The sequence below is a fragment of the Bactrocera dorsalis genome, chromosome 3 (assembly GCF_023373825.1).
Source record: "Bactrocera dorsalis isolate Fly_Bdor chromosome 3, ASM2337382v1, whole genome shotgun sequence".
NCBI lineage: Eukaryota > Metazoa > Arthropoda > Insecta > Diptera > Tephritidae > Bactrocera > Bactrocera dorsalis.
In genome coordinates, this window is record NC_064305.1 from 18,040,352 (window position 1) to 18,054,715 (window position 14,364).

At 41.0% G+C, this 14,364-nt stretch overlaps 1 protein-coding gene across 2 annotated transcripts in view; it reads left to right on the forward strand.

The window, feature by feature from the left end:
* Positions 1-14,364, forward strand: part of LOC105224717 (uncharacterized) — a 62,148-nt gene that overhangs the window by 4,623 nt on the left and 43,161 nt on the right. For both annotated transcript variants that reach the window (XM_019989700.3, XM_019989701.3), the window contains exon 2: positions 7,931-8,362. In XM_019989700.3, the coding sequence (XP_019845259.2) occupies positions 8,055-8,362 (308 nt within the window). In that variant the 5' untranslated portion in view covers positions 7,931-8,054. The remainder of the gene's footprint in view (positions 1-7,930; positions 8,363-14,364) is intronic.

Here is a 14,364-nt window from a genome sequence, read left to right on the forward strand (position 1 = left end):
TTAAATCAAGTAACTAAGAGAGTTAACAACAGACGGTACCCGTAAACTATATTGAGCATTTCGGGAGAAAACTTCACTGGCATATACGAGCATAACCACGTACAGCTCCTCAGGGAAACAACACTGCTTCTTCTTGACATTTCAGTCGCTTTAGTTAATCTTTCATCTCAACCTTTTATGAATCCTCCGTACAAAACTAAAAATATCTCTATGCTAAACGCTTTCCATAGTAGTTTTGCCATGGTTTCCTTTTATAATAATTAAAACATGTACTGAGTATTGGCGTCTACCATAAAAATTTTAAATTCCAACATTTAAAATATGCGTTTTCCAACCATAAATATTTACCCTTGTATAATTGAAAGTCAGTTGTAATCGTGAAAGCATTAAATATCCGTGTAATTGAGACAGCATAAAACCCACACCCCTGCCACTCCACCATGCTGAATGCCGGGAAAACAGAGCTTTATGCAATAATTCGCATTTAAAACTTTTTCAATAAAAATCTCTCAACTTATCTAATGGAATAAAAAAAAAATAAAGAAAAGATGGACAAAGTATGTAGTAAAAAACATGCTGCTTCAATCGCATCAAAACTACGTGGAGCGCATTTCACTGCAACTGTTTTCATGTAGACACATGTTCTATATGTATACACCCAGCAGGTTAACTTGGTTTGGGTTTGATTTTTTTAAATTGGTTGGAGTACTGAGTAGTGCAGATGATAAAAAGTAAAATGTTTCACTTAAGTAAATTTCCCGTTTAAAATTGGCCGCTGCCGTCCTTTAGCTGTTTCTCAAATATACCACAGAACTGTTCACTTCGAATTTGACGCCTAGGTTAGGTTAGATTAGGTTCAATGGTTGATGCAAAATCGCTTGAAAGCCATTGCTGTGATCTGGTAGACTGAAACTAGCGTTGATGGACAGTTTCCGACAGAAGCCTGCACCTTCTATCCTTCCATGTAACTTCGATCCATTTGGAAAAAAGCTTCCTGTACTTCCTCTTAAACTTTAACTCCTAAGGGCTTCGCCCTGCCACTAAATCCATCCAACCTGGTACCGCAAGAGACAGCTTCCGCGATGTGATGTAAGGAATGCAATCGAAGTAGTGGATAATTTCAGTGTGTCTCTGCCCGCAGTCTCAGCTTGCTTAAGGTCAATAGCAGCTTTTGCCACAAGGTAGCTACCTGCTATGTCTGCAGGTGCACAATTTGACTCTTACAAGACTGTTAAATAATATTTTCAAGTCTTCCGCATGCCCTCACTCTTTGTTTCCAACTCCATTTGTCGGAACCATAAGGCTACCATACAAATTGAACGATCGGCATCAAGTGCATGTTTAGTAAGTTTTTTTACTTGACGAGCTACATTCTTCTCCGAAGAAACTATACATATCGGACCATTATAACATTTAGCTGCCATACAAACTGAAAGATCCGAATAAAACGAACCTTAACTACACCACACCAATATGGTCGCCTAGATGCAGTGAAACGCAGACGAGGAAGCTTCAGACTTGTCAGAATAATGCATACCGTACTACGAAAGGATGTATCTTGTCGTCTTCTATTGAACATCTACATGGTGAGGTCCGTATGCTCCCAGTTAAGGGGTATAATGAACTCCACTCCAAGCAGTTCCTGCAAGGGTGCTTTCGCAGAAATGATCTCTACAGTCACAAGCTTGGTGGTGAACCGCCTTCTAGGAGCATCAAGAGATCATTCTTAAACTACAACAATGACATCAAACAATACGCCGACCAGACTTCGGACGCAATTAACTTCCGAGAAGCACTGACCGCGCTACTCACAGTGGAGCCATCTACCCTTTTAGTGAATGGTGTACATGGATTGAAAACACTGCCTACTGGAGACGAATAGCTCGAGTTGCCGCAAGAAACGAGAGTGTCCTTTGCGTAGCTTCGTTCTTGATACTGTAGCAGCTTAAATTCCCACTTATGCAGGATAGACCCCGACATATCTAATATATGTCCTGGGTGCAATGAGTATCCGCATGACACAGGCCGCCTCTTTACATGCCCCCTAACCCCACTCATCTGACACCCTTCTCCTTTTGGACTAACCCCGTCGAAAAGGTAGGCTTCTTGGGCCTACCGTGGGATGACGTCGATGACAATTTAGCTAATCCTTACCATTTTAACGGTGATCAGGGGCCCGTTACAACAACAACAACAACAATAAAGCGAGTCTAACTTTTTTCTTCTTGTTTTAAATTCTTTCTAAACCGAATCTCGTTTACGCTTCTTGCTTTTCAAATAAGCACTTCTTTTATGAATCACCTCAGCATTGTTGGAGCTCATTTCATATGCATCCAAATGAAACCAGTTGACGACTGCTGCATGCTTACTAACATTACTGTAGGTCTTGCTTATCTAGCCGCTAATGCGCAAGCACACACATACATATGCGAGTATAGCTGTGTTTAAGCAACCATTTGGCAAATAACTTTTTGCGGCGATTCGAAAAGAAAAACCCCAAATTTAACGCATCAGCAACGGCAATGCACCATTAAAAAATTTCGGTAATTTCCATTATCAATTACAACTGCACACATACACACGCACACACGTGTAACAGTGCAAACATGCTCATACAACCTTATGAGTAGTAGCATTCATATGCGTGTGTGTTGGTGTGATTGTGTGTTTGGCTTGCGGAAACGCTAAAAGCCAAAAGCGGATACAACTTTTTCACGAATTGGACTTTTTGAAAAAGTTTCTCGCAACGCTGACGCAAAAACGAGCAGCAAGTTTGCGGCAGCTGTGCTAGGTGACGGGGCAGCGCGAGACGCCGAGGCTAAAAAGTGACTGAGCGTTGCAAGTGCTGCTAGCGCATGCATGTTCGACGTTTCAATTGTTGGTTTGCGTGGTGGAAGCCAACCATGAACCCCGTTTGCCGGTTACATGTGTGACACACACATATGCATGTATGTATGTATGTAGGTGTGCAGCTGGAAGCATGTGTGCGGTTACCAAATTACATCTATTGCAAGCATGCATTGAGCGGTGAACTGGCCGCACATGGCCTAAGGCGCAAAGGATTGCCACTTTTAGGGTGATCGGGTGTATGAGCAGGAGGGGCGGCAGGTGGTTTCGGCGTTGGGTTCGCAGGCAGCCATCAACATGCTCGCCTTGGGCGCATAAACGATGAGACAGGAATCAGAGCAGATGTTGCAAGTATGCAAGTATGCCGCAATTGTTGGCTTCGTGTCGGCCATAGTGAGCCATAGTGATGAGTTCAGCTCTTAGGGGTTAAAGGGTTGATGGATTGTGCCGAACAAATAACTGTAATGCACTTCAAATGGTTTTGTTTGTTGATCCTTACACGCTACTTATGCCGTTATGCATTTTTCCGTATAGCGAATTTGCAGAATTTTTCTAGTTTGGTCTGGAATTTGATAACACTGTTTATGCAGAAATTGACAAAAACTAAAAGGTTTACACATTAAGGTATTCTTATGCAAATTGCAACATCGATATATGTATATGTATATGTAAGTAACTGAGCACTCATGAACTTGAATGGAGAAGAGGTTTAGTCGGTGAGGAGGATACTACTTCAATCTATAGCATACGGACGGGTCCAAAATGAGTTGTGGGGCAGGGACGTGGATATACTCCCAGGATATTGATATCTCTCTATATTTTCGTCAACCAGACTCAGTTAGAAGAAGAAGAACCTCAGTAAGCATTTTCACAGCGGAAGTTATAGGCATAGAGAAGACTTGTAGTATTACACTGAACAACTGCGGGGGTATACAGAAAGCCAGGTGACACTACTACACTACTAGCCTTAACGTTGCACAGGATATATTCAAGCTTAGTAAACAAATATAGAAAGTCTTTAAGCTCACTGTCAGGTTAACTCCACTTGCCCATAATTTGTGTACCCGGTCACGGCAACGAAAAAGCGGACGATTTGGCTTAGTCAGGAAGCTTTCTAAACAAATCCGATGCAGAGATAATTACAAGTTCGCTAGGAACGATCAAGAAGGAGTTCAATGAGCTCAATACACAATTTGAACAAATAGATAACCTGCCCATTTGAACTGTTATATCGAAATGAGCAGCTCTATATTTTGCTAGAACTTGATACACGTGTTCCTTGGCACTTGGAGGCGGTGAAAAGAAACTGAAACTTATTGAAAGATCTTAACAACAGCGAACTAGTCGTTTCTTCTTCTTGCTACTTGGTGTCAATTTGAGATACCAAGCGCAGTCAGGTCCTTCTCCACCTGATCTTTCTAACACAATGGAGGTCTTCCTCTTCGAAATCCTTCAAAGCTTGAGTGTTATATTTCATTCGGACGACATAACCTAGCCAACGTAGCCGTTGTTTCTTACTTCGTTAACCTATTTCAATGTTGTCATATATCTCGTTCCATCGACCTCGGTATTCGCCGTTGCCATTGGCAAAGAAATATAAATCTTCCGCAGAAAACTCGTAACGCAAGACGGGAATGATGAGTGACTTGTAGAATTTGGTCTTTGTTTGACAAGAGGGGACTTTACTTTTCAGTTGTCTCGTCAGCCCAAAGTAGCACCTGTTGGCAAGAATTATTCCGTGTTTCAAGGCGGAGGTTGTTGTTGGTTTTAACGCTGGTTCCAAGTTAGAAGAAATTATCAACGACTTCGAAGTTATGATTGTCAACAGTGACGTGTACGCCAAGTCGCAAATGCGATGACTGTTTGTTTGATGACAGGAGATATTTCGACTTGTCCTCGTTCACTGCCAGACCCATTTGCGTTGCTTCCTTGTTCAGTCTGGAGAAAGCAGAACTAACGGCGCTGTTGTTGAGGCCAATGCGATTGTGGTTTCTCTATTCAGCTCTAATTATTTTAACTTTATAATATGTAGACAATTGGTGTTTGATAGCGATAATATCATAATACAAATTTTTCACAAATAGTGTTTTCTCTTATTTAAGATTTACCGACTTCGAAACATAACTTTTCAACCTCATTGTTAGAAAAGACAAGTATATACAGATCTAAGAGCCAATGGCTAAAGTTCTATCGCAAATATCGCTCAATATATAATATGATAGAGGTTTCTTGTTCAAACTATAAATAAAATGAGTGAGTCCTACCTATTGGCAACCCTTTAAACTGGGCATCATTTTCCTTTGGGATCTCCCTCATCCAACAACTCAACGATAATGTCATTGCGGGCCGCTACAGCAATTAACTTTTTGGTTTCCTTTCTAAGCTCCCTATTAGTTGGAAGTTATGGTAGTACCCATCTCAGCAGGTAAGCAGCACAACACTTCTTGGAATACCTTGCCTTCGCTGGGTCATCGACCTTACAAACTTTTAAACTTCCGGTGAGCCTTATACCGTAAATATAGCCAAATTGTCTGATATCTTAGCAGAGTGAACTTCTGCTATATAGTTTTGTGATTGAAATTGGTGAAACCGATTTACTAACTACCCCCATATAGCCTATACATATGTATGTAAACTGACTGTTCGTACTATATGTAGTAGACTTTCTGCGTAATATAATTTAATTAAGGCTTACACCCCGACCTAAGGTATATTGTGCCTTTCTGTGTTACACTTATATCTGTAAACTTTGAGTTATAAGATTACATGGAAATATTGCCTATGAAATTAGTTTAATGCCAGAAGTAAATAGCGTAAGCTCAGATCTTCACGTAGTTCCAATATGTCCGATATAGAGATTTCCAAAAATCCACTTATAGAGGTATGACACTGTCGGTTCTCAGAAAAAATTGAGTATTAATTTATTCCTAGCTTAGATTAGAGTAGATTTATAAATATGTACTATGCGTTTTAGACATTTAATTTTAGGAAGCAATATGCCGAAACTTCGCATGAATATTGTCTGTAGTGGATTCAGAATTTCTTTCTGAGTGAGTTTTTTTTCCAAACTACTTTTAACAGTGAATTTTAATTAAAATCTCGCATTTTGGGGGGTTTGATACCAAATACCGTACACTCCCCTCTCCTACTTTTGGGTCCACCACTGAGTTTTGTATTTTCTGGTTAATTAATATTCTAAACGTAAATTTTTGACAGCAAAGTGAGTAGCTAACTTTCAGAAAATGTTCAATTAAACTGTAATGACCTCAAAAATTACTGACGAACGAACAGTGACACAACTTCGCACTGCCAGACCGAGAGCTTCTATGGCAACTAAAGGGTGATTTTTTAAGAGCTTGATAACTTTTTTTAAAAAAAAACGCATAAAATTTGCAAAATCTCATCGGTTCTTTATTTGAAACGTTAGATTGGTTCATGACATTTACTTTTTGAAGATAATTTCATTTAAATGTTGACCGCGGCTGCGTCTTAGGTGGTCCATTCGGAAAGTCCAATTTTGGGCAACTTTTTCGAGCATTTCGGCCGGAATAGCCCGAATTTCTTCGGAAATGTTGTCTTCCAAAGCTGGAATAGTTGCTGGCTTATTTCTGTAGACTTTAGACTTGACGTAGCCCCACAAAAAATAGTCTAAAGGCGTTAAATCGCATGATCTTGGTGGCCAACTTACGGGTCCATTTCTTGAGATGAATTGTTGTCCGAAGTTTTCCCTCAAAATGGCCATAGAGTCGCGAGCTGTGTGGCATGTAGCGCCATCTTGTTGAAACCACATGTCAACCAAGTTCAGTTCTTCCATTTTTGGCAACAAAAAGTTTGTTAGCATCGAACGATAGCGATCGCCATTCACCGTAACGTTGCGTCCAACAGCATCTTTGAAAAAATACGGTCCAATGATTCCACCAGCGTACAAACCACACCAAACAGTGCATTTTTCGGGATGCATGGGCAGTTCTTGAACGGCTTCTGGTTGCTCTTCACCCCAAATGCGGCAATTTTGCTTATTTACGTAGCCATTCAACCAGAAATGAGCCTTATCGCTGAACAAAACACGCGCGCGAAACACATTTCGAACCGAACACTGATTTTGGTAATAAAATTCAATGATTTGCAAGCGTTGCTCGTTAGTAAGTCTATTCATGATGAAATGTCAAAGCATACTGAGCATCTTTCTCTTTGACACCATGTCTGAAATCCCACGTGATCTGTCAAATACTAATGCATGAAAATCCTAACCTCAAAAAAATCACCCGTTAATAAAAATAAAGCTTGCTATATTTCGCAAACTTTATTTATTATTCGAAAATAAAAAATTTCTAATATAATAGTTCGAGCAAGCCATTACCAGCAAGCAATCAAGAAGCACTCGAATTGTACCCGAAAATAGATTGCTCTCCAAAGTCGAGTTAATTAATTCAAATCGAATTTCAAACTAAATTTGCGCGATTTGTGGAAGCCACAATTGATGTACCGCCCCCCTCGCGCTGCCGGCTGCCGTTTTCGCTTCAAATTATTGTCGAGCGCGCACTAAAACCAACCGCCCCCTTTCGAGGTTTTCGATTGGTGCCAATTAAAACGCAAAAGGGCCAATTAAATATTTCGAGCGCAATTCGCATTTCGCATACGGAAGGCCAATTTGCATGCGAAGCCAATTAGTTAATCTAACAATTCAGGGAATTAGCAACAATTTTTTTTAGAAAAAAAGCTCGGAAAGCTGCAAAGCTTAATTTTAAAAGGCGCCAAGTCGAAACAAAGGGCATTGTAAAAATGCACTCTGATTTCGCTGACAAGCTGCAATTCATCTCTGACAAAGGGAGATGTTAACAAACTGGACAATGTCACCATTTGACAGCTGTCCAATCAATTGTTGGCAATTAAAAGCGATTGGCCTTTGCCTTTGCCACACACACAAAGCCACATACATATATACATACGCCTACAACCCCACATGCCAAACGCGTTTGTCTAATTGTTGGCAAATGCTGGGCTTTGCAATTGGCTTGACTAATCCTGCAGCAAGCTTCTCTCTTTCTGTGTGTTGCCGTTTGAAACAATTCGGGTTTTGCAGCGTACGAGCATTGCCTAAATGCAATTTTACTAATTCACAAAGCGCATAAATTACACTTGCCAACGAAGCGTTGAAACTAATTTGAACTCTCGCACCGAAATTACGAAGGTCGTACACGTTGAAAATGCTGTTGCCAGGCCGAGGAACTCTTCACACGCCGCCGCTTGCATTGGCGCGCCTGCCGTTGCTGCTGCTCTTTGTTGGCGCGGCATTGTCAGCCCGCTTTGTTGACGCGGCAATCGCCTCAGCCATGGACGATGCGACGCAAATTTTCGCTAATAGTTTGACGAGGCGCGTATTTAACGCCGACAGCGGTGGGAATGGCTGTTCTGCACGCAAATTTCAATCGATGGCCAAAGCTATCGATGACATCGAGGATCTGGAATTGGATGTGCCGGTTAACATCGCTTTCGATAACCATCAGAAGAAGAGGTAGGTGGGATTTTTTAATTACTTTCAAAGCATATATATTTCATATTTGTATGTATGTACTTGTATTTATTTGATTGTTATTTATTGGTTATATTGCTACAGTCTTGTGCTTGCAATAACTTGCTTCACATTTTGAAGGTAATTTCATCAGGTCAAACGCATAGAAGCTCTCGTCCATACTGCCAAAAACTGGCACCAGCGATATTCACAAACTTCTCTTGATGCGAATTCTTCATGAGCAACAATAGTCGCCGGAAATAGGAACCAATAGTAATCACTTGGGTCCAAACCGTACTAGAAAATGGATGGATGGATGAGGGTGTTACCAATCAAGCTGCCGGAGCTTCTGTTGCGTCACTCTCATTGTGTGTGACCTGGCGTGGTCCTAATGGACCACAATTCCTCTCCTTTTGGTTAAAGCTGGCCGCTGCCGTGCGATCATTTTATTCAGACGGTCCAACTTTTGATAGTAAAAATTCGAAATTGGACTCTAATAGGGGAAAAGCAGTGGATGTTTCCATGACAGTCGGGTCTATGTAACCGAAACGTACCCGTATTTCTATCCAACCAAGGACTGTCAATTCAGTACCATTTCTCGAAATTACTTCAGGAATGTTGTTAGCCGCTTTAACAAAAACAATAGTGGTTACCGCCAACCTCACCAAATACCTTCCTCATCGTCAATACTGACTGGCTACCGTTTACATCGGCTCTACGGAAGCATGACCATTTTCGTTTGACTATGTTAAGTGATAAATTTTGGTCCTCATTTTCCTTCGAGATCTCCCACAACCACTACTTAGGAAAATGCATTTTAGTCTACATCAACTGTGGACTCCTGGATCTCCTATGTAAGCTTCTCATTAGTTGGCGTTTATGGTGGTACACATCTCAGCAGGTAAGCAGTACAACGTTTCTTGGTACACCTTGCCTTCGCTGGGTCATCGCCCTTAAAAATAGGTCATTCCCTAATGGACGCACTACCAGCAGTAACATTCTTGGTACCTCCAGTCACTTCCTGCTTTGTAGCCATAATTTAGTTAAAGGATTTGGGTGCGGCTGCCTCTGGTGTTGTTGCCTGTCTGAAGCTAAGCTTAACTTTAGCTCCGGAGTTAGTGCTAGCCTTAGCACCTAGACCAAGCTTAGCTCCTGTCTTCCTGTCCCGGCTGTTTTGAACTCTTAGCAAATCCCGTCTTTTTCTGCGAACAACTAGTTCCATCCGGTTTTTTTGCAGGCGAACCGGGGTGCTTTAAGATTCTAGTATTGCTGCCTTTATTTAGCATTGTCGCCTTGTTTCAGCCCTTTCTCTACCCAAAATTATAGCAAAACTTCCCACCTGCATGCTGTCCTATTGAAAAGCAACGAACACCCAGATAAAAAAATCAGATCTGAGTTAGATACCTCCCAACTTCAACAGCGGCGAACTGTTTCCTATTGAGGAGCAACGAGCAACCAAATAAAAAAATCAGATGTTAGTTAGATACCTCCCAACTTCAGTCCAACCTTGCCTTCGTCGCGATACTGTCGTATCTAAGTGTTGCCAGTCGGCACCGTCGGGGAGTATTCAGCGGGGGAGTCTCGCCATCTTTGCTTGTTATCGCTTTAGAACGCGACATACAGTTTACTAAAGCAAAATAATGGATTTTCTTTAGTAGTCTTACATTATCTCACTCAAGACCATTCCGCTGCCGAAGCAGCCTACGTACTCGGACGCTTCTCAGTTGTCTTTGAAACCAAAAAAGCTCGTTAATATAAGAATTGTGTGAACTTTACTTTCATATTTAACTCACCTGACCAATTTAACCGTTCCATAGTTTAGATATATTATCGAATCTTGAACAACTTTTACTTTCATGAAATAATTTTCACTTCTCTTGAGTTTTGAACATTATATTTATGCAATAAATTAAACTTTTTCCCTTTAAATTTTCCACTTAGCCAGCGTGCCCTCATAAGTACAAACAGTGCAGTGTCCCAATAAGTATGTAGTAATAAAAAGTTTCGGTAGTAAAAACTTTTACCGCAACCTGAAACCGAAACTAATAATTTCTGCAATGTGAAACATAAATCGAGCACTTTGCCGCTTATTTTGGCCATTCTTCGTTTTGACACATACAACAACATGCATGCCATATAGAGAAGTTCTAGACGCACATGTGAGCACGTAATGCGGATGCATTGCATTGGGACTGGAAAGTATGGTACTACTTATTTACAGTTACGAATTCTGGCGGGTGCTTCCAGCTGTGCCGCGGCTGACTGTAAAAGCAATTGAATTTGAAAAATGGCCGAGCGACGTGAGTCAACAACCAGCAAAGAAAAAACGAAACAAGAAAGCAGGCCAAAATTTTAAATGTATAAATAAGAAAAGCTTAGCTGAGTTATAGACAGTCTCCAACTGCTTACGATTAGATTTCATAATAGTTTTAAATCTTTGGTTTTTCTAGTTACTCACTGTGCTTAAGTTTCTTTTACTACTTGCTGATCCAAACAGGAACCCGGATCAAATATCAGCACTTTGTTGTATAAAGTTTCTCGGGATCATCACTTCCCCATCCTGGTTGCATTGTTAGCCCTTTCGGGGTTCAAAACCCAGTCGATTTCGGTATCTTAGAACGGGTTGTTGGGGGGACTCCTTAATTTTTTCTCGAAGATACCGCTTCACAACTTTTGTTTCATTGTTAACCCTTGACCGTATAAAAACGGCTGTTGTGGGGACTGCTTCATTCTTTCTTGAAACTACCGCTTACAGATTTTTGTTCCCATATTGTCCGGGGCTGCGTTGTTGGAGGTTTCACAGTACTGTATTATCACATTATTTAAAATTATTTCATCCTGTTATACAACCATAAATGAAGTATTTTCTTCTTTTTTGGTACTGCAACCGCAAGTGGCCTGGGCCGCTCCAAAGTTCTCGCGAAGAACAGTTCTCTCGAATGCTCCAAGTTCTTTGTCATCTAGTGCTGTCATCGTCCATGTTTCTGCGCGGTATAAGAGGATTTAATAGGATGAGAATAATGAGAGACTTATATGTAGAGAATAATTTTAAAATGATTTGTTTCTCATTTGCCTACGGATCCCAAGGTAACGCCTGTTGGCAGGAGTTATTCGCCGCTTAATCTTCAGACTTAGATTTTTGGTGAAATTTATGCTAGTTCCAACATATATCTTTATATCTCACAACAGTATTTAGTTATGTTGCCTCCTTTCACCACAAAGTCAAGTTCTTTCGCTAATTTTTATAGGCTTGAAAAGGCTGTGCTAAGGCTCTGTTATTTCTACGTTGTCAATATCATCTATGCTCCTCATTGAAAAAGACAAACGAGAACAATCGTCTTGTCTGAAATCTCATTTGATATCCAACGGCTTGCAGAGGTCCATCACGATTTTCAGGGAGCTGATGGCTATGCTCAATGCCTTTCTGCATATTCGTATGAATTTCGCAGGGATACCGTATTTAGACTTGGTGTCGAATAGACAGCTATTGTCAATGATGTGGAAAGCGGCTTGTACTAAAAAAGGGAATGATGTCGATCTGTTTTTCAAGGGTCTTCTCCAGGATTTGAAATATTGTGAAAATCTGGTCTATAATGGATTTTCCTGGTTTAAAGCCAACCTGATAAGATCCAATCAGGGTATTTGCAATGACCTTAAGTCTTTCACACGAAACTGTCGAAAGAATATTTTATGCGAATTCAAGAAGGCTGTTTCCGAAACATGCTTAAAAGCTGGAACATGCGCTTTCCAGCTCCTCGTCGACGCTTTATACAGCTCAGCCGGTAATCCATCGGCTTAGAGCTGATTTCACTTCGTCTTGGTCGAGTGGCTTGACGACAATGTTGTTGCGGTAGATTGTTGGTGAGGCTTCTTCTTCATTCGTCGGAGCACTGATTCTGTCATGTAGCAGATCCTGTCGTTTGTATGAATGAAAACACTCCAGCTCTGAAAGTACTCCACGAAGTACGCGTCGGAGGAAGCAGAGGAAGAGGTTCACTCGGCTGGAAAGACCAGTTTGAGAAGGACCTAGCTACGCTTAGAGTCTCCAATTGGCGTCAATCAGCGTAAAGGAAGAACGAGTGGCACGCTGTTGTAAACTCCTAAGCGGTGTCTACGCCAATGTAGAAGAGGATGATGTAGATTTGAAAGCATATTATATTTTGTGCCCAAATAAACTTGCAGCGCCACTTAACATATTTCACTACCTGCCGCTCACCCATTTCGAAACGCAAGACACCGGCGTGTGCGCCTTCCTGTTATTAGCTGTCAAATTTCTGTCACCACGACGACAACAGTATTAACGGTTTTGTGTCGTTGTTTGACTGTCTAGCGCCTTGCTCGCAATTACATTGACATTATTTCCAACTGTCAAAATGTTTACGACAATGGCACCTCAAAATCCCGCCCCTACCGTTGTAAATTCCAAACCAACCATGGTTTTTGTTTGCCTCAAATTCGTTTTACTGTCAGTGGCGCACGTAATCTTGGGTCATCAACCGCCTTCTCGACCTTCTCCACCTTTACTATTTCTGTTTTTGCTTTTTTTATTGCAATATACATTGTCTGTGCTTCACTTCTACGAAGCTCGTTCGTCTTGTGTGCGGAAATTTCGGCGCAGGTTTTATGCTGTCAGGCACACGCACACAGGCACACAAACAATCGGAAGCGCCATCGACAAATAATCTTTTATGATCTTTCCGGTACGTGTGAACATTTTCCTATTTTCATGCATTCTATCTTTTTACTGCGTGTTTGCTTTTCCAATTCGATGATTTTATGAAATGTCGATAAGGTCATAGCGGAGGGCAATAATAGCAAAAGTGTAATAATAAAAAGTGTCAAATGTTAATCATAAAAGAATTTACGAGTGTGATAATAAAAGTGGATCCAGAGTTAAATATGTGTCCGTATTCCGAACGGAGTAGTATGTAAATGCAACAAAATCAATTTCTTTATAATAAAGTGAATTTAAAAAGTGTTGTGTGTAATTGTTTTCAAAAATATTATAAAAATCTACAAAAGTCAATTATGGAAGGGTTTGGACCATTTTCATGTCAATGAGACGGTAGTGTTCGAGTTATATCCACTTTTTCTTCTTTCTTATTGGCGTAGACATCGCTTACGCTGTTATAGCCGAGTTTACAACCATTAAACGCCAGACGTTCTTCTTTCTAGCTGTTTTGCACCAATAGGAGATTCCAAGTGTATCCAGGTTCTTCCTGCTTTCCAAAACGGGTACTGCGTCGAATACTCTCAGAGCTGGAGTGTTTTCATACATTTGGACGACATGAACTTCCGCAGAAGCTTTCTCACTAAAACTCGTAACGTCGACTCATCAGTTGTTGTAATCGTTTCGGCCTCATCTAACAGGACGGTCTTTATTCGTCGAGAGAAGACTTTATTTTCAATTGCCTATTCAGTTCTATATAGAACCTGTTGGCAAGAGTTATTTTGCGTCGGATTTTGAGGCTGAATTTGTTGTTGGTGTTAATGCTAGTTTCAAGATAGACGAAATTACCAACAATTTCGATGTTATGACTGTCAACAGTGGCGTGGAAGCCAATTCGCAAATGCGACGACTGTTTGTTTGATGATAGGAGATATTTCGTCTTGCCCTCGTTCACTACCACATCTATTGGCTTCACTTCTTTGTCTACTTACAAATCAAAAATTTCATTCCTTTTGATGTACTGTTTGTATGCAAGCTCGGAAGGAGGTGAATGGAAACGGCTATTGCTAATGAGATACCAAACGTAGATGGGAGTCGAGACTGCGATTTGGCAAGATGTATCGCGGACACTTTTCCAGTGCAAGCTAGCTCTAAAGTTCACGAAAGCTTCCACGCTCTCCTGAAGGTAGCCGTGCGTTTTAATTCGAACAAAAAAGAGGACTCCAGCAAAGCAAGGAAGTGCTGAAGGCTAAACGCGATACAAGGTGGCGGTCAGGATATGAAGCCGGTTCGAGGGAAAGTCCAACCCAAAGGAATAAAAGGTGACGCTCTTGGA